Source organism: Engraulis encrasicolus, chromosome 18 (genome assembly GCF_034702125.1).
Source record: "Engraulis encrasicolus isolate BLACKSEA-1 chromosome 18, IST_EnEncr_1.0, whole genome shotgun sequence".
NCBI classification, from domain to species: domain Eukaryota; kingdom Metazoa; phylum Chordata; class Actinopteri; order Clupeiformes; family Engraulidae; genus Engraulis; species Engraulis encrasicolus.
The window spans coordinates 33,139,929-33,167,840 of record NC_085874.1 but is presented as its reverse complement, the minus strand read 5'-3'; the positions used below and the strand labels follow the sequence as shown (position 1 = coordinate 33,167,840).

Here is a 27,912-nt window from a genome sequence, read left to right as displayed (position 1 = left end):
CTCACCAGCCAGCTGTGTGTGTCCCCTCTCTCGCCACCTGCTGAAGCCTGAGGTCTCCTGCCATACAGATAGACATGGTCACCTGTACACACACAGCCACACACAGCCTAGCCACCATGCCAGGCTGGATCACACTGTCCTGTCTTGTCTGATCTGGCCTGCAACCTTTCCACCCTCCCCACGCCACTGCTCAATGTAGGCTGTCAGCAGATTGGTGACCGCTGGTCACATGGCAGGTTAAGAGGTTAAGGAAGGAGAGAGAGAGAGAGAGAGAGAGAGAGAGAGAGAGAGAGAGAGAGAGAGAGAGAGAGAGAGAGAGAGAGAGAGAGTTGGTTCTTATATTTTGAAAGCTTTGAAGGTTTATATAATATTATATAATATAACCAATCTATCTATAAATATTATAAATAATCACACAGTTAAATTAGTTTTAAAAATCCACCTGTTTCCATCCACCTGTGAGGGAATGCAGAAAAGAGCAGTATTTGGGTATTTGGGTGTGCATGATCAGCTCATTTCATAGGACCACCACACCACTTCTTTGCGAAATAAAGGGTCATAGGTGTGCACAGATGGGGACGACAATTAAAATGTGTAAATTCCGTTACAGCCGAAGGCAGCCGGAGGCCCCACATGCCCCCTGCCCTGCCCTCAAGTACCCCCCCCCCAAATGTCTGTGCACGCCACTGGGTTAAGTCCATTCATTGCATTGCGCCATTTCAAAGAAACAGGCTCCCTATTAAGCACCCAAGGCATGGCCACACTAATCTGAGGCATGAAAGTCCACGGTGCCTTGACCAGTAGTCCTACCCATGATCCAGTGTTGCATGTGAACTGGACCATTGCATCAGTGAGACACAAATTCCCATGACCATCAGATCAGTGCCATCTCTAGTAATCCTAATGCTGCTTAGCAAAACATGGGGCCTACCTGCCGGGGACAAATTGGATGTACATCTTGATGACGACTTTCTTTCACATGTACGAGTTCTGTGCACTCAATCTATTTAAAATTGATTGGTTTAAGAACATGGTCACGATACAAATGTGCATGTTTTTGCATGCAAAGCAAGATAATCTCAGTGATCTTGTTAAAGAGAGACATTTTGCAGCCATACAGTAGGTTTAAAAAATATATATATATATATTTTTATGGGCTTTTTATGCCTTTATTGACAGGACAGTAGCCTATGAGATGCTGGCCGTAAGTGAATGGCAGAAGGAGATGGGGGAGGATTGGGAAATGACCCTGTTCAGACTCGAACCGGTGTCCCCATGGGCATGAAAGCCCAAATGTGGGGCGCTTAGCGTATTGCACCACAGCACCCCCCAGCCAAACAGTAGTTTTACAAAGAAAATGTTCGGCACCAACTGAAATTTAAATAATGAAAATTAAGTTTAATTATCCATTCTTGGGAAAATGTTGCAGCAATAAACATAAAATCAGCAATATGGACAAGGCCTACAAACAAATATAATGAGTTGGCCCATTACAGCCATACAGTAGTTTTACAAACAAAATGTGCAGCGTCAAATGAAATTCAAATAATGAAAATCAAGTTTAATTATCTATTCTGAGGAAAATACGTTGAACAGCAAAGCAGACATAGAATCAGCAATATAATTCCATAAGGACTAGGCCTACTAACAAATCATAATACCGGTAATATAATTTCATAGACCTATCTTGTATGTTAGACAATATAGGCCTATTCATTATAGAAATTATGGAAATATGCCACATCAATTTGAGACTAGATCATTCCTGCCTGCTATGCCACAATGTGCCAATAGGCCTATATGCCACAATATTTTAGACAGGCAAAATTAGATTAGTCGTTATTTTACGTCATTATTATTCGACAGCAATCAAAGGACCCTAACTGCGACAAGTCCGAAATTCAACGCGGGTCAACATCTTGCCACTCAAAACAATCGATTCTGGGGGGTTTTGTGCCGACTGTTTTGATGCAAAAGAAAATTGTGATGAACCATCGTACTCTCACGCATCCGTGATGACCAACGTGGTCCATCAGTGACCTATTTTGTGGAGGGAAAGCTTGCATATCACAAGTAAACAACTCGAGTTAGCAGGCTAGCTAGCTAGCGCCTACCAGTTGTGCTGGGTCTGAAATCGAAACCTATGGCCGAGATATTGTGTTTCGTTTACCATCTCTTGTAAGTGCGACGTTGTCTTTGAGTCTGGGCAAACGGTTTGGGAGAATTTTATTTTCGGACAGGAGATTCGAGGGACACACTACGGGGATGAGCTTCAATTAGCTGACATCACAATAAACCTGAATCAAGTATGTCCATAACAAACTCTTTGCATGTTATTCATGAGGTGTGCATGCGACTGCATGCTTAACTGTACTACCCAGGCCTGTTATGAGAGTCTTGGAAGTTGTGTTTATATGAGAAGTGTTAGTGCAATTTACCAGTTGCACTTTGAAAGTCTGCAGTAAACAAAACGGCATGATGCCATTCCCCACGGTGTGTTTTCAGATAACCGTAATATCACAGTTACACAAAGGCTTTGCTAATATGTACCCTATGTAGTAGTTTTGCAGAATTGTATGAGATGGATCTAATTTTCCATTCACTGTATCTGGTCCTCTAGGAATGATCAAAAGGAAGTTCGTGACGGCGGAGGATCCGTCGAAGAAGAAGAAGCAGCGTCGAGATGAAGCCAGCTCTGATGATGAGTCGGCCCAGCACACCACCAGCCAAGGTACAATGCTTGTGGATCAGATAGACATTACAGACCAATGTGCAAAAATACATATTTCTGTGCAATCAGGTTTAAGCCACTAAGGGAACTAAACGGGAGCTCTATGTTCAGCGAGTCCCTTTCTGATTTGCATCCCTTTCTGTTTTGCATGACTAGGACTAGACCACCACTAAGAACTGGCTCCTGCAGTTGTTGTACTTGTACGATCCTGTGTTGTTGCATGGTGTCTGTAGTGTGGGTGTGCTATCCCATAGGCCTCTTACATAATTGGAGACATTGCAGACTTGAGTGAGAGTGACTTAAGTATTTTGGATGGCTGTTATTGTTTAATGGATAACACAAGAGGGGTGTGTGTGTGTGTGTGTGTGTGTGTGTTTCTGTGTGTGCTATGCCACATCACATGAACATGCCTCTGCTACTTCAATTCTTTTAATTCGCTGGGTGAATCTCTGCAGACCTGAGTCTGAGTGACCCCACCACGCTGCTTTTGGTGCCTTTGTTTCTTGTATGCCTAATCTTGAGCTGGTGCATTTCTGCGTTCCTGTGCCTGTGTTTCTGTGTGTGCGTCATTGTTTGCACGTGTTGGCCGGATGGCTCTCCGTGCCCTGCAGACTCCAGTCAGAGTGACTCGACGAGCGATGCGGAGGAGCCCAGAGCCAGCTTCTCCAGGCACAGCCAGAGCCAGCAGGCGGACAGCCAGGCCGACTCTGCCGACAACAAGTTTGCCATGTACAACAGCGTCTCCCAAAAGCTCATGGTACAGTCACTCACTTTGCTCCATTGTGTTATTATTGTGTAACTATGTGAATGTGTAATATATGTGAAACAATCTGTATGTGTGCATGCTACTAGACACCTTAATTTCCGTCGTATTCATACATATTACTCTACTCTACTACTCTTCTATGTAAAGAGGCCAAAACCTGAACTAAATGTAGAGCATATAGAGCAGCACATCCTCCACTGCATTTCACACAGTCAGCCATGCACCTAGACTCTAGACGGAACTGCATTTGCCTGCTGTGCACATACGTAGTATACAATGACGGTTCAACGAAATCAAACCTGCAGGCAAATATGTGTTTAGACTTGTATGTACAACAGCATCTCCCAGAATCTCATGTTATAAAACCACTCACAACACTTGTGTTATGTACAGGCCCAAGCACAATGGTAGTGAGTGACATACACAAGTTTTGACTTGATGTATTGTTTCTGCAGTCTAAAGTTGTGAATGTCACTCACTGCCAATGGATGCTATTAAAATCACCTGTGTGAATGTGCATGGATGTACGTAGGTCAGAATCACTTGGAAAAAAACCTGTCCTTACCTATTCCATGTGTGTTAACCTTTTGTTATTACTGATAAAGAATACAAAACTTGTACCAGATGCTGTGCAGTACAGTGCGTAGAGATACATATTAATGTACTTACTGTGCTGTAGCTATGTACTTCAGACTGACTGAAGGGGGCTACATTTTGCTGCTGTGTACTCGTGCACTGATGATAAAGTTTAGTTTTGCCATAATGATCTTTACCCCCCCTCCCCGTTATTCCCCAGGCCAAAATGGGTTTCCGTGAGGGCGAGGGTCTGGGTAAGTTTGGCCAGGGCCGGAAGGAGATTGTGGAGGCGTCCACCCAGCGGGGCAGAAGGGGTCTGGGCCTGACGCTGAAGGGCTTCCAGGGAGAACTCAATGTGGACTGGAGGGATGAACCAGAGGTAAGCCTAGAAGGCTCTCCCTTTCTTTCTTTCTTACTTTTTTTCCCATTCGCATTCACTGTCGGTCTGTCTTTTGTTCAGACTTGCATCATTCTATGGGCTGAATGGAATAGCAGTGGGGAAGGAATTACTCTCCAAATAGTTGTGTTTATTTTACTGGTCTTTTCTTTCTCCTCTTTGTTTTGTTTTGGTTTTAAGATTGCTATGTTTTATCAGCGTGAAAAATCTGGGAGGGAGGAATATGTGTATATGAGTGTATATGAATGTGTTGTCATTTGATGCTATTTAAATTTCTCTCACATTTAAAAGAATAGTTGCAAAAAGACTTCTATCGCACTCTCAGTAAGGCATTATTATGCCAAATCTCTGAATTTCCCCACTTAACCATCTAAGATTTGCATTAAAAAATGCAGATGTTCACACACTCACTTATATGAACACTCATTGTTTGCTTTCAGTCGGGTTCAAGTGACTCAAGTCATTGTCCTGATCTTCCGAAAACGAATTCAGTCCTGACGTGTGTAAATGCCCTCGTGTTTAGCACTTGTTTTTAGCCGTTCCTCATGCACTCGTGTCCTATGTTCTCAGCCCAGTGCAACAGAGCAGGTGTCGTGGTTTCCAGAGTGCTCCACAGAGATGCCAGACTCAGACGAGCTGAAAGATTGGATGCATATTGGAGACGTAAGAGTGTGATTTAAAAAATGACCATGGTCACATGTAGTTTCATATGCACATGCATTTAAAATGTATGCACACATATCACACAAGCACACATGCACCAATGTGCAAACCCCTAAAGACAGGTAATATGTATGTAACTAAAGATTATGTGAACCACCTTGCACATTAATAAAAAAACTTTTTTTTAAACTTTTTTTAATAATAAAAAAACTTTTTTTTATTACCAGAGAAAGCTGAAGATTGAAGATGAGACAGAATTCTGCTCAGAGGACCTTCTGCATCTTGTTCTGCGCTGTAAGGTGTGTATGTACTGTGATTCCTAGCCATTTGTGTCTATGTTTCAGTATGCCTAGTAGATTGATGTTTGGTCTGTTTGTGGCTTACAGCAGCACTACATTTAGGTTTTTTAAATTTTCATATTAAAGATCAAATACCACCTACTTCATTTATTGTATCCACTAAATTGAATACAATTGGTCTTTTGGATGAAATATGTGGCCACAGTACTCTGTGTATGTTGTGGAACAAAAGTAGAGGATTGGCAAAAGGGGTGCACACACACAACTCAATAATCGCTTGCCAAGTGAAGTCAACAAGCACACCATTGGTTGTTATTAATTCTGAGGCACAGCATATGTGTGATCGACGGGGAAATGCGAGGTGGATCGGAAAATAGCTTTGATCAGTCCATTACAGCCCAGTCAAAAGTTTTTGCGCTCCCAGCCCCACAAGCCGCCCGGAAGGGGTGGAGACTTAGGTGCCCCATGTCTCACGTTCCAATTAGTAAGCAAATAGCGGCCTATTATGCATTTTAACTTTACTCAAATAAATGATTATTTTAGCCAGGATTATGCTGCAATGCTTTTCTTCCAACTATATTGATGTCTATTACCGTCAGCTTTTGATAATTCCCAGTATGTTTCTGCTAATTCCCCGAAATTTCTCAACTTTAAAAATTCATGGAATTTTGCAACCCTAGTTGGAAGCTCTCAATGCAGTTACTTTTAGAGAAACGAGTGTGAAAATAATGCTTATAAGAGTATCATACTTGCAGCCATTGCGCAATAGATCTAAAAGCTCTGCCCGTGTGTGTGTGTGTGTGTGTGTGTGTGTGTGTGTGTGTGTGTGTGTGTGTGTGTGTGTGTGTGTGTGTGTGTGTGTGTGTGTGTGTGTGTGTGTGTGTGTGTGTGTGTGTGTGTGTGTGTGTGTTTGTGTAGAGTGTGTTTGATGATTTGGAGGGAGAGGAGATGAGGAGAGCACGCACCCGGTCCAACCCCTACGAAACCATCAGAGGTGGCATCTTCCTCAACAGGTACAGGGCCACACGCACGCACGCACGCACACACACACACACACACAAATACACACACACAAATACACACACACACATACACACACACATACACACACACAGACACACACACACACACACACACACACACACACACACACACACACACACACACACACACACACACACACACACACACACACACACACACACACACACACACACACACAACTATCTCCCTCAGTCCACAATGAGGAGATGGTGACGTTTTTTTTTAGTTTACTCAGCTGTGGTCGCTTTGCTGATGACAAACAATGCCATCACGAGGCATTTGCAATTTGTAGTTTTTCCATGAAAATGTTTTCATTGTATATGGTTTGATTTTCTGACAGAGCGGCAATGAAGATGGCAAACATGGACCACGTGTTTGACTACATGTTCACCAACCCAAAGGACTCACAAGGGGTAAGGAAAATCTTAAACCCTCTGTCTGTCCGTGTGTGACATTGTTTATTGAATGTACTTTACACACAGGACCCTCTTGAGAACGAGATGTTCATCTCAAGGGCTATCCTCTAATAATAAAGATTTGTTTTTTTTCACACACACCCACACACACCCACACACACCTCTAACCCCCTGGCATGTGCCTCCGCTTCCAGAAACCCCTAACGCGAGACAAGGAGGGGGAGCTGTTATATTTCGGGGACGTGTGTGCGGGGCCGGGCGGCTTCTCGGAGTACGTGCTTTGGCGGAGGAAGTGGCACGCTAAAGGCTTTGGTATGACCATCAAGGGACCCAACGACTTCAAACTAGAGGACTTCTACGCTGCGCCCGGAGAGCTCTTCGAGCCATACTATGGTAAGCACTGTGAACTATTACATTCTATGGTAAGCCTTGGGAACTCTTTAGCCAGGAACATGCTTGCTGTGTGACTTAAATGTGCACTGTGTAATATTTTTAGTAATTCATTTCCTGAATTCACACTGTCCATTCATACATGTTAGTTAGCTTTTTAACAAATGCTTACTACCACCATTTAATTCTAAGTATTCATTATGATTGGGAAAATTACATTTTACATACATGAAAAGAGGGATCTTCTCCATGGTCCACCATTTTGAATGTCCATAAATAGGTATTTTTAGCTGCAACACTGCACCGTCCTTTGGTCATACTAGTAAATGTTGGTTTATTATTAATTTAAAGATCACATTTGGCAATAGTAAGCACAGTTTCAATGAGCAGCATAGTTGCAATACCTACAGTACCTGGTCACATTCTTACACGCCGCACCTTTAATTTAAGCAGGTGGCTGTGAGAAAGAATGCACATAGTTCTTGTTGAAGCGCTATGCGTGGCTCTCAATATTTTCTGCCATTGTTTGACTGTACTGTGACTTCAACTTGGAAGTGCAGAAGATTACCCCTTGCGGTTATGTGCGCTATTTGAGCTAGTGCATGTTGACACATGTATGTTTCTTTTTGTGAAATTCAGCTTTCCGATGTTGACAGCATTCCCACTACCATGCTTGATTTTACAGATGGGACACTTTTCTTTGCACAAATCACTTTTCACCACCTTATATGCATTTGTTGTTGCTAGACAATGATGTACAAATACGCAATGGTGAATGCTCCAGACAGTTTATTTGCTGTTCAGAAATCATTTATTGTTTTCTGATAGGCCTTTCGTTGTTTTCCTTCTACTTCACCAATACTGTGTGTGTTTGTGTATTCGCAGGTGAGGGAGGGGTGGATGGTGACGGCGATATTACACGGCCAGAGAACATCACGGCGTTCCGGAACTTTGTCCTGGAGAGCACGGAACGCAGAGGACTGCATTTCCTGATGGCTGACGGAGTAAGAGCAACAATCCTTCCCTCTGTCTTCCATCTCTGTCTTTCATCCCATTGAGTGACAGCCATTTTCAAATTCAGACCGGGGGATGCAGGCTTTTTTCAACGTTTCGAGTGATTTTTTAAGACCTATAAACAAATTGAGTTCTTTGTCCATGTGAACAACAAACATACCAGATCAACGTTTTAGGCCCCACCCCCCATGAAAAACACAATTGACTTGATATCAAGTGTTTGGCACTGTGCCATACATTCTGAAAAGACTCGTTTTCAAGTCCATGGCACTGAAAGAGCTGTTGGTTGGTTACACGTAGGCGGATATTTTTCTTAATGCAGATATTTTTTTTATATGTTCAGGTGTAAACGTGCCGTGGAAAAAAATAAAAACTCCATTGTGACGGGGTGCGTTTTAGCCCCCCTAACTGGGATATTTTCAAAACCGGAGTTTGCACACAGAGGCCAAAACCAATGCTTTTTGTCGTTGTGTGTCTGATGTTCCATTTGTGTTGCGTTTTCAGGGCTTCTCTGTGGAGGGTCAGGAGAATATCCAGGAGATCCTCAGCAAGCAGCTCCTCCTCTGCCAGTTCCTCACCGCACTCTCAGTGGTCCGGACAGGTAGGTGTGCGTGTGTATGCGCGCGTGTGTATGTGTATGTGTTAGTTAGAGAGAGAGAAAGTGTGTGTCTCTGAGAGAGAGAGAGAGAGAGAGAGAGAGAGAGAGAGAGAGAGAGAGAGAGAGAGAGAGAGAGAGAGAGAGAGGTTGTGTGTTTGAGGGAGAGAGAGGTTGTGTGTTTGTGAATGAGACAGTAAGTGACAGAGAATGTGTGGATGATTGGAAAGAGAGAGAGAGAGAGAGAGAGAGTGCATGTATGTGTGTTTCCATTCATGTTGTGAATGCGCTGTGTTTTCAATGCGTCCCGTTTTTGCCAGAGAGAGAGAGGTGTCATGTCCGTGCGTCCCCTCCCTCCCTCCGTCCGTCTCTGATTGGTGAGTGTTGTCTTTAACCACCAGGTGGCCATTTTGTGTGCAAGACGTTTGACCTGTTCACGCCCTTCAGCGTGGGGCTGGTGTACCTGCTCTACCTCTGCTTCGACAGGGTCTCCCTCTTCAAGCCCATCACCAGCCGGCCCGCCAACTCTGAGAGGTGAGTCGCTAGCCAGGCCACGGCCTCCTAGAGACGCAACACCTTCTGTTGCTTCTAGTCAGGCCAAGAGCAATGCAAATATCGTTTCTGATCTCCCGAAAAATTGGGAACTTCACCCACTTTGTCGGACACCAGTCAACCAGTAGCAAACCTAGGGAGGCGGGTTAACCATGCTGTTTGGGAAACTTAAATTGTTATGCTCTTGGTCAGACCAAGTCTCGAAGAGCTTTGAAGGTTGATTATAATCAGTTCAGTGAGTCGCAGCAGGGCCGGGTTTTACCAGGTGCAATATTTTTTTGCTGAAGTCATGATACGGTTGGTCAGAGGACAGAAGCTGTTTCCTCAGTCTGTCTGTGTGTCTCAAGGGCTCTAGGTCTTTGGTTCACCTACCTCAAGGGTATCAGGCCTGGGTTTAGCCTCCTCAAGGGCGCTAGGTCTAAAGATTGCCCTCTTCAAGGACACTAAGGCTGAATCTCATTTCATCCCTAACCGCACGAATACACCGGCCGCGACATGAGCGAGGCGAGCGACGGAAATAATTGACTTTGTATTGAGTCGCACAACAAAAGCGATTCGGGTGACTAGAGGCGTTTTGCGCGACGAGAGCGACAGTTTGTAGTTGAACTCCTGGGAATATTATGCAAATTAGCTATGACGCGGTTCGGCAACAGTCACCACAACCAATGGGAATGTTGGAATGCTTTCATTCTGCTTTTAACGGACATACTCTAGTCGCTTCAATCGCTCTTGATGCACAGAAGCGATTCTCTGTCGCTTGAGTCTCGCCGCGGCTGGTGAATTCGCCCAGTTAGGGGTAGGGGTAGAAATTAGATATGGGATTTGGCCTAAGTCTAGGGTCAAGGGCACCAGGTCTGGGTTTACCTTTGTATTTTATCAGAAAGTAGCATAATTTGCCTCAGAGAGGTGATCCACAATAATTTAATAGTTCCCTTCCTCAAGGGGGATTATTAGGTGGAAAGTGCTTGCCGGATTATATGCCATGGTTGTTAGAAATTACGTCAGTGTCAGTCATGTAACATTCCTTATTAACAGTAATGTTTTTAATGAGTTTCTAACGTCGTTTGTCACAGGTACATTGTGTGTCAGGGCCTGAAGCCAGGTTCGGATCCAGTGCGAGAATACCTGTTCGCCGTCAACATCAAGCTCAACCAGCTGCGACACAAAGACTCGGACGTGAACGAGGTGGTTCCCCTAGACATCATGAAAACAGACACAGACTTCTACCACCACATGATGCACGCCAATGAGAGGTGAGGACACGCGCGCGCACACACACACACACACACACACACACACACACACACACACACACACACACACACACACACACACACACTATAACGTCTTGCATTTCCACCGTTTCTATATTGCATTTTCTCACAATAGTAGTTGTGTGTATGTAGATATAAAAAAAAAGTGAAAGACCATTGGGAAACTCCAACTCCCATTGTCATTGTGACACAGCACTCCACAGCACACAAGTGAACACTGCACACTGCACACAACGAAATTGCATTTATGCCTCACCCGTGCAAGGGGGCAGCCCTCAGTGGCGCCCCATGGGGAGCAGTGCGGTGGGACGGTACCATGCTCAGGGTACCTCAGTCATGGAGGAGGATGGGGGAGAGCACTGGTTGATTACTCCCCCCACCAACCTGGCGGGTCGGGAGTCGAACCGGCAACCTCTGGGATGCAAGTCTGACGCCCTAACCGCTCACCCATGACTGCCTATTTCACCCATGTCTGCCCATATACTGCTGTTAGCTGTTTTGGATGCGTTGTACGTTTTTGTTAAAATGTAAAGGGATTAATAGTTTTGTGGCTACACACTTAAACAAACAATAAACCTCTTACAGAAAATACTATAATACTATAAAACTGTATTTCTCTTGTTTCAGCCACTGTGCCGTGCAGGTGAAAGCCCTGGCTAAAATTCATGCTTTTGTACTAGACAAGTAAGTTGTAGTTTTAATATCATTTCATTGTGGGTTTTTTTTGTGAATAATAGGATGTAGCTTTTATTTTCTAAGACTAATGAAAGTGTAAGTAATTTGTGATGTGTAGTGCATCTTTGAAAGACTGTGTATCACCATTTCAGTTGTAATGTATTTGCGATGTTGCGTTACTAATGGTGTGTCGTATGTATCTGTCAGTACCCTGTCAGAAGCTCGTCAGGCTGACATCCGCAAGGAGTGCCTCAAGGCCTGGGGGGTGAGTATCCTCAAACCCCCTACCCCTTGTCCCAAACCCCCTCTCCCCCAGCTCCTCTCCCCCCTGCCCCCCTACCCCTTGGCCCCCTACCCCTCGCCCCACTGCCCCTCGCCCCCCTGCCCCCCTACCCCTCGCCCTCCTCCACCCGCCCCCCTACCCCTTGCTTGCCCCCCTACCCCTCTCCCCCCGGCTCCTCTCCCCCTTACCCCTTGCCCCTCGCCCCCCTACCCCTTGAACCCCTAGCCCTACCCCTCGGCCCCCGGCCCCTCGCCCCCCTGGTCCTCTCCCCCCTGCCTCTCGCCCCCCTGCCCCTTGCCCCCCTACCCCTCGCCCCCCTCCACCCGTCCCCCTACCCCTTGCCCCCCTAGCCCTTGCCCTCCTATTCCTAGCCCTTGCCCCCCTCCACCCGACCCCTACCCCTTGCCCCCCTACCCCTCTCCCCCGGCTCCTCTCCCCCCTACCCCTACCCCTCGCCCCCCTGGTCCTCTCCCCCCTGCCTCTCGCCCCCCTGCCCCTTGCCCCCCTACCCCTCGCCCCCCTCCACCCGTCCCCCTAGCCCTTGCCCCCCTAGCCCTTGCCCTCCTATTCCTAGCCCTTGCCCCCCTCCACCCGACCCCTACCCCTTNCCCCCCTACCCCTCTCCCCCGGCTCCTCTCCCCCCTACCCCTACCCCTCGCCCCCCTGGTCCTCTCCCCCCTGCCTCTCGCCCCCCTGCCCCTTGCCCCCCTACCCCTCGCCCCCCTCCACCCGTCCCCTACCCCTTGCCCCCCTAGCCCTTGCCCTCCTATTCCTAGCCCCTGCCCCCCTCCCCCCCCCCCCTACCCCTTGCCCCCCTACCCCTCTCCCCCGGCTCCTCTCCCCCCTACCCCTACCCCTCGCCCCCCTGGTCCTCTCCCCCCTGCCTCTCGCCCCCCTGCCCCTTGCCCCCCTACCCCTCGCCCCCCTCCACCCGTCCCCTACCCCTTGCCCCCCTAGCCCTTGCCCTCCTATTCCTAGCCCTTGCCCCCCTCCACCCGACCCCTACCCCTTNCCCCCCTACCCCTCTCCCCCGGCTCCTCTCCCCCCTACCCCTACCCCTCGCCCCCCTGGTCCTCTCCCCCCTGCCTCTCGCCCCCCTGCCCCTTGCCCCCCTACCCCTCGCCCCCCTCCACCCGTCCCCCTACCCCTTGCCCCCTAGCCCTTGCCCTCCTATTCCTAGCCCTTGCCCCCCTCCACCCGACCCCTACCCCTTGCCCCCCTACCCCTCTCCCACCGGCTCCTCTCCCCCTACCCCTGCCCCTCTCCCCCCTACCCCTTTCCCCCCCTACCCCTCTACCCCGGCTCCTCTCCCCCCTACCCCTGCCCCTCGCCCCCCTACCCCTTGCCCCCCTGCCCTTTATGATGCACTCTGTGGCAGCCCGCAGTGGCAGACACGATTCTAGAATTCCTAGAACCCTAGATTCTAGATTCTAGAATTAGCGTTATGGCCATAATCTTGTACAGTATATTTTGCATTTTTTTCACGTTATTAATGTCTATGTGTTCAGTAAATATATCTTCAACTTTCAAACAAGAAATGTCGTTTGCATCAAAACTTCATCAAAGTTGTAGTTTTTTCTGTTGGGGAGTCCAGCTGTTAAAAGTCTGAGGGGGCCTGTTGTACCTGTTGGAAAGCTATCCATCTGCTTAGTGTCTATAAATGCTTTCAGTTGCCTGCATTTTTGTTGTTGTTGTGTAACATACTTTGCTCTCAGCTTATGATGAGATGTTTGTTTTAAAGTGTCTTTGAATTTCTTGATTACAGGTCCCTGACAAAGCCAGAGTAGCCCCAGGACCATCAGATCCCAAAAGCAAATTCTACGAACTGATGAAGGTGAGGAATCAAAAGATGTAGATCTGACTGCTCACTTGGTACTTGCTACGTCATGAGGAATATCCATATGGGCCGACTCTGAAATGCTCTGAAAAACGCTTTCCCTATGTAATTGTAGAGTACCATATTGAGTCTATAGTGAGCCATCATGACAAAGTAATATCTGTTATGTACTCGCGCCACAAGGACTAAAACCGTACAAATAGACCAGCCGCGACAAGAGCGAGTCGAGCGACGGAAGTAATTGACTTTGAATTGAGTCGCGAGACTAGAGGCGATTCGCACGCCGAGAGCGTCAGTTTTAAGTTGAACTCCTGGCTATGTTATGCTAATGACCTATGACGCGGTTCGGCGACAAGGCGCCACAGCGCCACAGCCAATGACTGTATAGAGGTCGGTAACCACAGCCATTGGGAATGTTGGAATGCTTGCGTTCTTCTTTCAACCAACAAACTCTTAGTGTGGTATGAATTGTCTGCAAAACAGCTCCCGTAGGATTATGATGCTAAAATTGATTTTATTGCTTCATTTGGGGTCCTACTATTGAAAAATGATGGGTTTCGAATTTTCTGACCCCGTTATACCCCTCCTCTAGGGGGCGCTTTCTGGCCCTGGCCAGTATAGCTACCGAACCCATATATCTGCTAATAATTATCACATTTTCACAGTCTTGGTGTCAATTGCAGGGTTATTGATGATGCTGAGTCCATTTATGACAGTTTCATTATGGTCAGAAGTTGCTATTACACATATTTCGAAGATTTAAAGGCTATTTTGTCCACCTACAAGCCTCCTGTGGGGGATATGACTACTATGGCATCCGTCTCATTGGATCTGTGCACATAATATAAATAATAAAGATTTCAATTTTATTAGTGTCAATACTGTGAGAAAATGAGGGGTTTCAAATTTTATGACCCTTTATGGCCCTCCTCTAGGGGGCGCTTTGTCACCTCGGGCAAGATACATAGCGCAACCATAAATGCAGCAATAAAGATCCGATTTTCACAATAATGGTGTCAAATTAGGGGTTGTGGAGGATCCTGAATCCATTCATGGCAGTTCTACTGTGATCAGAAGTTGTTATGACTCATTTTTAGGTTGAGGTCAAGAATTGTCATTCTTTAATTGATGAGATTGGTCAATAACACGATTAAAAATGAATATACCAGGATCCCCTTGAAATAAAGACTAAATATCAACTAACCAGAGGGGGTTGTGTGCTTTCAGGAAGTTGATGCTGACCAACTGTGTAATTTGTATGTGAACAACAACAGTAGCTGTGTTTAATATAGTGCCTTTTTGGTTGGAGTTAAAGGCCCCATGGAGTAACCATTTTTGAAGTAACAGTTTCGAATTGAAAAAAGATCATATGCTGTAATGGTAATATCAACTAATTCATTAAAAAAATGCATGAACATGAATAGTAACCAGCCTGCTTGAACATAAATCCCTTCCTTGAAAACCACACCACTTCTTTCTATCTAAGGAAGAATTGGGCAGACACTAAAAAAACAACTGATCACTGAGGAGTGCTGGTCATTAAGGAGTGCTGCTTCACTTGTTAAGCAGGTGCATATTGGCACAAGGAAATAAGTCACTTCAAGATATGATCAAACTAAACTCCAGTTGCAACCATAGCATCAACAATTAGAACTCTGGTTCAGCTTGTGTATTGTCATGCTGTAGGGGTTTTTGGCGCGGCCAGGCTAAGGGACACCAGCATTTCACCTGTAGCTCTTTCAACAGCAGGCATGAGGCTCAGCAGTTGGGATACAGAGAGGTACATCTATAGTGCACAGGGAGCATGGTACAAATTACATTTTATGCAGTAATTTTCAATTGTCTCCTCTAGTTTAGGCACAAGCTCACAAGCCTGCTTCCATGTGTAATAAGGAAGTAAAGTATCTCCGGAGTCTCTCCTGAATGAAATGTTCAAACTATTTCGGACCTTTCTCTGAAGAGGAGACTGAAGTGCAAATGAATTGCCAGTGCAGTAGAGCTTAATTGAATTATGCATCTTCACAGCTTTTGCCCTTGATCTGATGGCAACATGTCACCTAAGCTGGGAGTGTTCACTTTGCACAGACTTGCTGGATTGCGGGGAGCGATACAATTACTGCATCACAATATGAGCAAGATGTGGTGTTGTGGTGACAAGACAAAGGCAGTGGCATCTTCACTCAGTCCTACTTTCCCACCATGACACTTGAGCTTCCTACTCTAGGTTCTGATCTGTGAACGAATGACTGAAGGGAACCTCTGATTTGGCCGCAACAAATTCACCTTACTGTAGAACATAGGATCATCTTGTTTCAGAACATTAATCTGAGCAAGATGGACTGCCATGAGGCGAGCATAATTCAGGAGATCATATGCAAAGAAGTACTTGATAAGGTTCCTCATGACAGCCAGATAACCTTCCCAGTCCACTGGACAACAAGCACTAATGATATGTTGAAGACTCTCCACTTGCTCTTATAGGTGTTGTACAAGAAACTGAGCAAACTCTAGTGTCTTCTCCTGATTGAAGAGGTTGGGTATTTTCCAAATAAAAGGCCTAGATGTTACTCTGCAATTGCAATGCAACTGGACTGAGCAGGACATTGCATCAAAGGAAATGGCATCAAATCTCATCACAATAATAGCCAGGCTAGTTGGGATGTGATATGCAAGGGCCCAGATGTGTGCTTTCCCACCAAAGATTCCACGGAGAGCTGCTGAAGAGTATGAACCACTTTCAATGGAGCATACAAGCCTCTTCCATCAATTGTTTTCCCCCAAGAACAAGGTGCTGCACACCTATGTGCAAAACACCTGCTCTCAGAATCCAGTCACCATTGCCCAGTGACCGCTGAATCTCAAGAGCACGCAGGAGCAAAGGTGAAGAGAGTTCCCTTCTATGAGTCTCAAATGGCTGGGATATCAGTGGAGATTTGGTGGAGCAAGTATGGATGACTTCATACAACCAATTTCTTGGGATTTTTGGGTGTTTGTTCATTTATGGACAGAATGAGAGCATCATGGTCAGTTTCCTCTTCTGTGCCTAGCTGCTGCTGCTCATTATCATGTGTGTGCCTTTCTCACTTTCTGTGGTGTTGATTGGATCTGTTGCTAACTAATTGGCAAGTGTCCATGTATGAGTGAAGGCTTTGGAAACAGTGTAGTCCACAGTGGCCTGGTCCTGATGATTGGTTGCTGCAAGTGTTTTACATCAAACCTGAGATATGGGGACAGGAGCTCCTCAGGGATGACAAGGAGTTGGTTGACAGCATCTAGTGTAAATATTTATCTCTTTGATTTATCTCTTTGAAGTTTAAGTTTGTAAATTACAGTTGTAATTGTTTTTGTTTTTTTTAATCAGGTGAACAAAACTCGCCAGCCTCGTTCATGTTTTGCAGAACACCTTGTTCTAATAGTTTTTTCGAGTCCAATTATTCTTTGATAGTCAGTGCCAATATAAACATCCATAGAGAAATAATGACTTCAGTTGCTCTGGTAGCATTGGTCACCTTTGGTGTACACGCACATTTAGACAGTTATTATCTTCTGTTAAACGGTTTTGTTTAACAGGTGGCCTCAACCTAAAAATGAGTCATAACAACTTCTGATCACAGTAGAACTGTCATAAATGGATTCAGGATCCTCCATAACCCCTAATTTGATGCCATTATTGTGAAAATAGGATCTTTATTGCTGCATTTATGGTTGCACTATGTATCTCCCAAGGGCGAGGTGACAAAGCGCCCCCTAGAGAGGGGGTATAAAGGGGTCATAAAGCTTGAAACCTATCATTTTCTCACAATACTGATCCTAATAGAATTGAAATATTTATTATTTATATTATGTGCACAGATCCAATGTGACTGATGCCATAGTAGTTATATCCCCCACAGGAGGCTTGTATGTGGACAAAATAGCCTTTAAATCTCCAAAATATGTGTAATAGCAACTTCTGACCATAATGAAACTGTCATAAATGGACTCAGCATCATCAATAACCATGTAATTGACACCAAGATTGTGGAAATGTGATAATTATTAGTAGATATATGGGTTCGGTAGCTATACTGGCTAGGGCCAGAAAGCGCCCCCTAGAGGAGGGGTATAACGGGGTCAGAAAATTCGAAACCCATCATTTTTCAATAGTAGGACCCCAAATGAAGCAAATGAAGCAATAAAATCAATTTTAGCATCAAAATCCTACGGAATGACATCTCATACCACACTAATCGCTCGTATCACTCTTTGCTGCACAGAAGCGATTCTCTGTCGCTTCAATAGCGTCGCGGCTGGTCTATTCGTGCGGTTATGAAGTGAGAAAGCAACCAGCCCCATGAAAGGTGAACAGCAATATAGCAGAAATATTGTAAATCAATTCATTCAATTGTGTACTTCGTCAAACGATAAAGGCCCAAAACGTTACACAATGTAGAGGTATACATTCTTGTGTATTTTGGAAGGTGTTATGTCTTGTTTGTTATGTGGCGGCTTTGTGAATGTCCAAGACACATTTCCTAGTGGACCAATAAATTACGGAACAGATGGTTACTGGAGCTCCTGTAGTGTGTGTAATTGTTGTACCTTTAAGCAGTAGTTCCCAAACTGTGTCTGTGGCGACCCCCTTTTGGAACTAAGAATGCTTTTGCGAGAGACCCCCACCCTCACCCTCAATATGCTCAGTCATTTGTTGTCCATTAATATTGCTAGATTTTCCAGTAATAGTTTGTCTGTTAATACTGCCAGAATTTCGCAAGAAAAACGCACCTCTCTTAACCATACAAGTGAATACTGTTACTAAACAATTTATGGAATTATGTTAGCTGTTAACCTGTGGACTTCTCGTTTTTATGCCAACTGCCTTCTGTCCGCGACCCCCTGCTTGGGAACCACTGTAACTGTAACTGTAATGTGGTAGCTGTACCTGTTGTACCTGTGCTTGTGCTGCAGGGCTCAGACATCGAGTGGCTGTGTCTAAAGGCTACGCCCCTCACTGCCAACACCCTGGACAAGGTGGCGCACGTGCTCAACTACAGGTGCATCGTGGGAGGAGGGGAGCAGCTCTTCCTGCTCTCACTTGGGGTGAGTGGCGGAGTACTGTGTTCATCGTCGGGATCGGGAAATAACCTGGGCGCAACAGCATCTAATGACCATAAATTAATTGGTGGTTGATATGTTGCAATGAATGTGCTTATATTGACAAAATAATAAGGATAATAATACAGTAAATCCATACAATAGTGGCACTGGCTGTCATTGCACCATCCTGACATGTGCTACTGCTGAAACCTCACTGACCCATACTGTATGTAATTGAGTGCGATGCAGTTGTTGGTTGTTACGAGCTAATTGTTTGGGAGTTGGTCTTGGGAAGAGAAGGTTGCAAGTTTGAATCTCATACCAGCATTTAAGACTGCGGGTGCAATGAATCTTCACCACACTCATCTAAGTCTGAGTCTTTTGTAAACCGGCATTACTCGAGGGACCAGCACCTAAATCACTCTGTACCTAAGCCGTTTTGGATAAAAGCCAAGTCTGCTAAATGTTATATAATGTAAAAAAAAATTACAAATGCATTGCTGTAGTAGCCTTCAATTGATATCTATTTTCCCCTCTCCGTTCTTTCTTTCCCCTCCTCTCTGCTCTGCAGAAGTCTCAGATATACACGTGTGACGGGAAGATGCCTCTGCGCTGGAGGAAGCTGGAGACCGTCAACAAGCTGGAGCTGCCCAGGGACACACTACTCAGCGTGGAGATCGTCCAGGAGCTCAAGGGAGAGGTAAGGGGGGAGAGGAGAGGAGAGGAGAGGAGAGGAGAGGAGAGGAGAGGAGGAGGAGAGAGTGGGAGAGAGGAGAGGAAAGAGTGGGGAGAGAGGAGACGAGATCGTCCAGGAGCTCAAGGGAGAGGTGAGGGGGGAGAGGAGAGGAGAGGAAAGAGTTGTAGAGAGGAGAGAGTGGGGGGAGAGGAGAGGGGGGAGGAGATGAAAGAGTAGAGAGAGAGGAGAGGAGAGATGAGGTGGAGAGGAGAGGAGAGGAGAGGAGGTAGGTAAAAATGTTGGGTAAAAGATAAAACTTTCACATGTCTGAAACATAAGAAACCTTAGTACTGTATTCTGTTCATCCTGTCATGTGTTACTGTGTCATACCACTGTCTGATATGTACTGTGTATGTGGGGTTTTTTCCACAGGGAAAAGCCCAGCGGAGGATAAACGCTGTGCATGTTTTAGACGCGTTGGTGTTGAACGGGACAGATGTGAGAGAGCAACACTTTAACGTTCGGTGAGCACAACTTTTGAAAGCCCCTTTTGTGCTAGGTTTCTCAGGATTTCTGACATCCGAGCCCCAAAAAACGCCCTTGACCCACTAACACAAAAGTGTACTCTAGGCTGGAGTGATGGATGGTAGCTGTGCCATCTTTTCAGTCTCCTATCTTTCATTCAATCAGTGGTTCCCAAATCCCTCCCCTCTGCCTAGGCGTTTTTTTGTCCATTAAAATTGCTAGATTTTCCATGAGTAGTTTGTCTGCTAATATCGCTAGAAATCCACAGGACAGCAAATGCATCTATTAACCATACAAGTGAATGCTGCTATTAATCATAATGTTAGCTGTTAGCTGTTAAGCGGTGGATTTCCCGATTTTATGCAATGTCCCTTTTGTCCTTGACCCCCCTTCAGTACCTGCATGACCCCCAGTTTGGGAACCACTGTCCTACATTATTCTCCTCACCATCAAGAGATAATTTATCTGTATAAAAAACCAACAGTTGCTACGTTTACGTGAGACATTTAATTTGGAATTAACTGACTTTAATTCTGAATAAAGAGTAATTCCGCTTTGAAAACGTCATGTAAACGCCTTTTAATTCGGAATTAAAGGAAATATCAAAGGGAACTCGACTGAACTATTTAATTCATAATTATTAATTCGGAATTAAAAACATCATGTACACGTAGTGAGTGATTGACATGTCAAATGTCACCATATTAATGATTTCACCAATATATACACACAATATAATTGTGTGTCTGTGAGTGTTCACCGTACTAATTACTGTGTGCTGTGTTTCTCAGAATCCAAATGGTGGAGAAGTTTGTCAAGGCTGTGTCCAAACCCAGCAGACCCGACATGAACCCCATCAGGTATTTAGTCAAACTGTAAAGGCTTTTTTCCATATGAAGAGAAATTTCGCATATTTGTGTTTTGTGACGTAGTACGGGGACTATCCCCTCTTCTCTTCTGTGTGTGATGAGAATAATCGGGCTAAGCTCCCTCCTATCAAAACTTAAATTTTAGTTTTTGTTCCGTCCCCGCCAAACTTGAATTTTCAGCATGTGTTGCTGTTTTTTTTTTTTTTTTTTTTAATCATATTTCATTTACAGTATTTTTATTTCATTGTTCTTAAAAATGTGATGTGAAAAGGTACCTGGTTTGACCATAGTTGCTTAACTGGCAATTTAATAAACAAACAAACTCTGGTGTTGCCACTGTCTTACCCCCCACCAGGGTGAAGGAGGTGTACAGGCTGGAGGAGATGGAGAAGATCTTTGTCAGGTACTTAACCTTTTGACCTCATAACCTTCAAAATGGTGCATCAAACAACATCACTTATGCTGGTCATCTGAAGGAATACTCTTTAACTGTGAATCTGCTGTGGTCTGGTCAGGGAGTAACTGGGGGTGACCGGGGGATCAGCTGGTGACTGAAAAGATACAAAAAAATGTATACATACTTGTAACTTGCACTTGTCTCTTGCTGTACAACGTAGTAGTGAGGTGAAGCGTTCTTAAACCCAGATGTTTTGCCATTATTGCACGGGTGAGGCATAAATCATTTAATGCAATTTCGTTGTGTGCAGTGTGCAGTGAACACTTGTGTGCTGTGGAGTGCTGTGTGACAATGACAATGGGAGTTGGAGTTGCCCAGTTGGGCTTTCACATCACTTCACTTCACATTATTCCTACTTTATTTACACTTTTCACGTTTCAATTTCACCTGGGGGGGGCTTTCAGCTAGCACAGGTTACGTTTAGCAGATACGTGATAGTGACAACAGTCTGAATTGTGTGCTCTTCCCTCATCCTCATCCTCAGGCTGGAGATGAAGGTGACCAAGGGCTCTGGAGGGATGCCCCGGCTGTCCTACACCGGCCGCGATGACCGCCACTTTCTACCCAGTGGCCTTCACATCATCAAAACAGTCAATGGTGCGTCTTGCCTCGTAATATTTGTGTGCGTTTTTGTCCCATTGAGCAGAGCTGTAGTATAGCGGTTAAGTACACAAGAGTTTGTATCATTTGGTTTATGTAATCAAGTAAATGTTATGTTATTATTTATGGATATTAGGGCTTTAACGATACAATCAACTCACAATTTGGTTGGCATCACGATCTTTGACCTATGGTTCGATATACTGCACGATTTGTGTATTTTGTATTATGTATTTTTTTTACTATGAAGGATAATTTGTAGGTAGAGCAGGTAACAAGTTGATATAAAAATCCTTGAAAAATAATAATGTGGAAGATTTGAAACTTGAAAGGACTATCACGTCACATCATATCATGTGGTTGTTTTCTGGGTAACAGAACATGATGCTGCCTTCTTGCATTGCAATCCAGTATCGTTACTGTGTATCACCATTTCTCAGTTTGATACAATATCGTTACAGCCCTAGTGGATGTTATGCAAAGCATATAGCCGCACAGCGCGTGACTCATAAACATCATTGTGGTATAATTTTGGTTTCATATTTTGCTTCTTTCTTTCCATTGTAGACCCGTGGACAATGGCTTACAGTAAAAGTTCAAAGAGGAAGTACTTCTACAACAAGACAACTAACACATCGACCTATGACCTTCCACCCGACTCTGTGGCCCCCTTCCAGTACGGCCTCATCTTTAAAAACTTTTCGCTTCTCAGGGAGAAACTTTTCTTTTCTCCCACTTTTAAAAAGTCCTGTACTCGAGACGTAGTATTTTCCATATTAAAGGTGTAGAGTAGGTATTGCAACTATGCTGCTTATTGAAACTATGCTGCCTATTGCCAAATTTGATCTTTTCATAAATATTTACTATGGCCAAAGAACAGTTATTTTGCCGCTAAAAATGTTCCCAGTCATAATGAATTCTTCGAATTTGGTGGTGGCAAGTATTTGTGAAAAGGGTTGCATTTGTGAATGGGCAGCATGAATTCTGGAAATGCACTACTAGAAATACACAGTGCACCTTCAAAGCTGTTATAATCAATCAATCAATCAAAAATATTTATATTGCACATTATCATACATAAATGTAATACAATGTGCTTAAGAGTAGAGAAAATGGAAGAAAGAAAACTATATTGTGTTATAGATAGTGTGTAATTAACTAACTATCACCAAAGGCAGACAAGAATAAAGCTGTTTTTAACTTCATTTTAAAACAAAATACTGTTAGGGCAGTTCTATTTTGGACAGGGAGTTTTTTCCCAGCATTTTGCAGCATAATGACAAAATGCCATTTCACCCTGTTTAGACTTGACCCTGGGCACAACCAGTAGAGGAGATTCACATCGCTGATATGGCTCAAGCATATTTACAATATTTAGGGCCTAAGCCATAATAATAATAGTTCTCCACATTAGGTTGAAATAAATTAACATGCAGTGGTCACACCAAGACAAAGGTGCTAGCCCAAGGCAACTGGCACTCTTTTTGATGCTTGAACATAGGGCTGCACGATTATGGAAAAAATCATAATCACGATTATTTTGATCAAAATCACGATTTCGATTATAATCACGATCATGTCAACAACATGACTATTGGCTGAAATGTCTTTGTGCTGAGAACGTGCGAGCAGTGCACAAGCCTGCAGGTGCGCGCAGCTTAGATGGAACACTGGATTTCCTCCAATAAAATCACGATTTTCATGTTTTATAATCGTGACGGCCAAAATCGCGATTTTGATTAAGATTCAATTAATTGTGCAGGCCTACTTGAACATGTTTCACTTTTCATCCAGAAGATGAATGTTGAAATGTCCACAAGCTCCAAAAAGAGTTCAATAGTGTATGCCTTCCCTCCTTTGAGTACCATTAAGCTTATCTAAAAAAAAATCCCAACAGGCATGTAATCACATAGCTCGATATAGGCCTAAACATTTTTATTGTACTGGTTTTTTCCATGTACTGTCACCTCTGTGATTTTAAGTTTGTATGCCTGTGTGTGTGTGTCTTTCAGTGTCTGCCACAAGGAGCGCATTTTCTGGGCATGGGAGGAAGGGGTCAAGGTTCACGATTCTCAGACAAGGGTGGACCCTGAGAAGCTCTCCAAAGACCACCTCCTGGAGTTCATCCACCAACATTACCAGCACTAAGCACACACACACACACACACAACAATGTTCTCATGTACATAACACTTGTCCCAGGTTCACACAAGTGTACAAGCTCTCGACCCACTGGCACACCAACACATTGACCTCATACAAAGATACACACACACACACACACACAGTCAGTATACATGTGTCCTCTGCGTGGATTGCAGTGAACAACAGAAATCTTATTTACGTTATTTAAACATTTTAGGACATGGGATTCAATTTCAACACTGCATGTCGCTTTTTGCTCGTAACCACCCCCACCCCCGTTAACACACAAACCGCATTATGTGTGTGTGGGTGTCCGTCCACCTTTCTGTCTGTGTCTTGTCTGTCGGTCTGTCTCTGACTCTCCATCCATCTGTCAGATGTCTTGCTGTGGCACTGTCTGCTTGGTGCGATACCTAGGAGTTTCCTGGCCAGCCCATAACATGCTGTTGGCATGCAGTGATTAGTCACTAGAGTAGTGCCTTTGTGAAGGTGCATTTACAAAGGACAGAGAGAGACATTGATCCACTGGAAAGCAGTGCAGAGACTTTTGGATTGGCCGTCTTCTCTACTTCTGTTTTAGAGATCCGATTCCTTTGTGTGTGTTGTTTGCGCGCTTATCTACGTACACCTGGTCTGCACTGTCAATTTCAGTGGAGGGTGACCTGCTGGAATAGACAGCAGATTGTCTATGAGCCAAGGTGTGTACGTGTGTGTTTAATATTTGTGTGCGTTTGTCCCTTCACTGTGCATCTTTTCTCCGTGTGTCCCCCCCTTATGGCCTTTGATCTCGGTTTTACATGGCGTGACTTCATGAGCCTCCCTAAGCCTTCTTCTTCATTATTATTACCGGTTCAGTTCAGTTCATTTTTTAACCCACCTCGATGGCCACCTACCTGAGTAATAATGGTACATATTATTAATTAGAGGTAATCACTGAAGAAATGGCACAGAAACTGGAGAGAACAATTTTGTTAAACGTTTCCCTGTTTTTATTTCCCTCATGAGGGGGGTCTGTTGATGCTGAATGGAAGACGGTCCATTTCAGAAGAGAAGGTGTAGTCCAGGACTTGATATGCAAGTCCAATGGCAAATAAACTTGCATAAAAGACACGGTTTATTGTGATCTGTTGTACAAAAAAAGCAAGACCCACGAGTAAACATTATGTGCTCGAAGAACAAAGGTTGACAAAGTTATTTGAATACATTCAATAATAATAATGGAGATCGCCACAGCTGCCTCAAACACAGTAAGCACTGACACTTGGGAAATAAAAAAAGTAGAAAATAAAAATAGTTCAGTCTGAAAAAAAATGCATGCCCATGGTTTTACTCCATGCTTATAAAGTGCAAAATATATAGATCTTTGTATTTGTCCATTTTACTGCATTACATTTTAATCCACATTTCAGTATCAGACGGATAGAATAAGTCTAGTCAAAATAGAATTGTACTTGGTGTGAGTTTAACTGCACACGATAGCATCAGGTTTGGCACAGAATGAATGTAGAATACAATTAGACATTGACGACGCCCTGGGGAGGTCCTTTGAGGTAAATAACTGTAATGGACCTTTGTGTCTATGTGCTAGGCCTACGTATGCTGGTTTTGTAGATGTTGGCTCTTTGTCTAGGTAAAACAAATCATAGTGATACAGACTGCCCTGTAGTAAAATGTCAGATGTTGCAACGTACAAATAAAAAGAGCGAGGGGTAATCCAAACCATTCAATTGTAATCCAGGTTAAATTGACACTGGAGATAGTGTAAATCATCTAATAGAAGGGCCTGAAGTAGTAAATGGGCTCTGCAAACTACCTATTACTAGATTTAACGCTTCATGTTGGTCAACTCAGCCAGGATTATCACTAAACCATGGTCATGGAATAGGCTCCCGCACTGGGAACAGTTTGTTAAAGTGTGTGGTGGTAGTTATACACCACAACGTCAGCAATTGAAGGCAATCAGGAGATGTGATGAGGATGTCAAAATGGCAGATGTTCAGCTCTATGTACACACTGTCCACATCTGTCTTTTCCTCAGTAGACGAAAGAGTAGTAGAAAAGTGCGCTGATGGCCAACAGGGCAACAGACAAGACCATGTTCCTCCGGTTCTCCCGTCTGAGCACTTCCAGTTCATCATCTTGTGAACAAAAGAGTGAATTGTATTATTTGATTGGTGTGTCAAAAAAAATGTTTTACTGTAGGCCTACCATGTAGAGGGGTATACAGTTTAAGTAGCCTATAAGTACTCTTACAGCGTACCCTCCTCATTAGGTAGGCTACAGTGGAATAACTGGTGTAAAAACTATGCAAGATTATGCACTAGTGTTGTAGTTACATCAGTGAGAGAAGTACTTCTACATTATACACCTCGGCTACCATGGGGCTGTAGGCATGTAGGCTATGATGATTTGTGTGCAGGACACATTCAAATAATGTGAAAAAAAATCTCACCATATTTTTGTATTCTGTCAGCCATCTGATTCATCTCCTCCTCCAGAAGTTTACTGTTCAGAGCAGAAGGACACTCAGAGTTCTCATTGATTGTACTACTAAGACAAGGTGTTCAGTGTGGCAAGACCACTTTTGTCTCGAAAGGCAAAGATGCCCTGATTTACCTATCTTCATCTGACAGCTCTTCTTTCCTCCGACGGTACTCTGCCCTCTCGAGAAGGTTGTTGCACTGCAATTTTCGCTCCTCGACCCGATCGATCTAGGGATACAAACATCTAGAGAACTCATGCATGCAGGTCTTTTTTGAGGACACGTCAACGCAGTGCGCGCCATATGGCTACTTGGCATGAACAGCCACAATTTGCACCACAATTGCTTCACAGTTCGTGTGAGCGAACTACAACAATAATCCACTTGATATGCATAGACGTACAGTCACATCAATGATATTCACATAGTCACTGCGACACAAGACTGTTTGGAATACAGTGGAATGACCATTGCCCAACTCACCTCACTGGCCACACTTATCTTTTCTCTAGGCCGACTTCTGTCCTTTGGCTTGGTCATTCTTACACTATAATCGCTGTTGACACACTTTACATTAACCCACTGACAAAATAATGTCTTGTCTAGTCATAAATTAATTTACTGCAGGGAAATGTCTCGACCGGAGGCACTTCGTCGTGGGAGGCGCGTCGTAAACATCCAGAGTGCATACAGCGCCGCCTAGTGAGAAGGAGGGTGCGCATGGAACCTGCACTGTGTTGACCGTGCAGTGGCGTTTTATTTTAATACACTGCTGTACTTTTTTGTTATTTGTAGGCCCATTACTATTCCACTACATACTATTCCTTACCACTCTCGCAATTAATGCAACACAATACATAAATTGGTTATGCATGCTTGTGGATGCTATTCACTTACCTCGAATCAATGTAATATCATAGAGGGTGGAGTTTATCTAGAGAGTTCATAAGCGTGTTTTATGGGAATCGGTCTGTAGGTGTCGCAATTTAGCATTGGTGTGAAAAAGCGGCCATCTTGTTTCAGCCATCCATTCATTTCCTATGCATGGAAGAGTCTCGCAATGCCTTCTCCGAAGAAATCGAAAGATTTAACCTTACGAATGCAGTGTTCTGCAATTAACTGCACGAACTACTACTCAACTGGCGATCTATCTCCTTGAGTTCTTTTTCTTTTCTCTCTGTCTGTAACTTTTTTTTTTTCACGTTGTCTGATTTGTTGATTTCATATAATAGCCTATAAAAACAAAAGGCCCATTGAAGGATGTATGGCTGATCATGAACACCATTGTATAATGAAATGAAGTAGGCCTATTTTAATGCAAAGACAAACGACTACCTATACATCCGGTAAGTTTGTGAATTATGTTATAGGCCCTCAATGTTTAACCTAACCCAAAGATGCAGAGTAGACTAGGGCCTACTCATTCTGTATGGGAATGTAGGCCTAAACAGCCAGACAACAGAATAAACAACATATTTACAGTCAGAGACCTTAAAATAAGTGACGCATAAGGGTATACATTTCCTTCAATTACGATATTGGCTAAATGAACTAATCAGAACATTAAACC

The 27,912-nt window shown here is 44.2% G+C and overlaps 2 protein-coding genes and 1 pseudogene across 2 annotated transcripts; 2 read left to right on the top strand and 1 right to left on the bottom strand.

The window, feature by feature from the left end:
* The first annotated feature begins 1,885 nt into the window (after positions 1 to 1,885).
* On the top strand, positions 1,886 to 24,968 carry cmtr1 (cap methyltransferase 1). Its single transcript, XM_063223464.1, has 24 exons — positions 1,886 to 2,306; positions 2,621 to 2,731; positions 3,343 to 3,488; positions 4,294 to 4,452; positions 5,041 to 5,133; positions 5,361 to 5,432; positions 6,351 to 6,445; positions 6,817 to 6,889; positions 7,087 to 7,285; positions 8,168 to 8,286; positions 8,801 to 8,897; positions 9,293 to 9,425; positions 10,517 to 10,696; positions 11,345 to 11,401; positions 11,600 to 11,657; positions 13,441 to 13,509; positions 18,460 to 18,591; positions 19,160 to 19,288; positions 19,697 to 19,788; positions 20,581 to 20,649; positions 21,014 to 21,061; positions 21,600 to 21,712; positions 22,283 to 22,391; positions 23,728 to 24,968. Exons 2-24 carry the CDS (start codon positions 2,623 to 2,625, stop codon positions 23,861 to 23,863), a joined length of 2,487 nt encoding a protein of 828 aa, XP_063079534.1. The 5' UTR covers positions 1,886 to 2,306; positions 2,621 to 2,622; the 3' UTR covers positions 23,864 to 24,968.
* LOC134468730 (uncharacterized) lies at positions 11,901 to 13,078 on the top strand (annotated as a pseudogene).
* A 602-nt stretch (positions 24,969 to 25,570) lies between the features above and the next one.
* On the bottom strand, positions 25,571 to 27,175 carry ccdc167 (coiled-coil domain containing 167). The gene is made up of 4 exons (XM_063223465.1): positions 26,826 to 27,175; positions 26,477 to 26,571; positions 26,313 to 26,365; positions 25,571 to 25,998 (listed from the first exon to the last, which is right to left on the bottom strand). Exons 1-4 carry the CDS (start codon positions 26,880 to 26,882, stop codon positions 25,895 to 25,897), a joined length of 309 nt encoding a protein of 102 aa, XP_063079535.1. The 5' UTR covers positions 26,883 to 27,175; the 3' UTR covers positions 25,571 to 25,894.
* Positions 27,176 to 27,912: the final 737 nt, after the last annotated feature.

Excerpts from the sequence above, each read along its gene's own strand:
- cmtr1 (XM_063223464.1), top strand. The coding sequence starts at position 2,623 with ATGATCAAAAGGAAGTTCGTGACGGCGGAGGATCCGTCGAAGAAGAAG. Across the intron at positions 5,433-6,350 it reads ATCTTGTTCTGCGCTGTAAG|AGTGTGTTTGATGATTTGGA; the intron begins GTGTGTATGTAC and ends GTGTTTGTGTAG. Across the intron at positions 20,650-21,013 it reads CCCGACATGAACCCCATCAG|GGTGAAGGAGGTGTACAGGC; the intron begins GTATTTAGTCAA and ends ACCCCCCACCAG.
- ccdc167 (XM_063223465.1), bottom strand. The coding sequence starts at position 26,882 with ATGACCAAGCCAAAGGACAGAAGTCGGCCTAGAGAAAAGATAAGTGTG. Across the intron at positions 26,572-26,825 it reads AGATAAGTGTGGCCAGTGAG|ATCGATCGGGTCGAGGAGCG; the intron begins GTGAGTTGGGCA and ends TTGTATCCCTAG. Across the intron at positions 25,999-26,312 it reads TGACAGAATACAAAAATATG|ATGATGAACTGGAAGTGCTC; the intron begins GTGAGATTTTTT and ends TTTGTTCACAAG.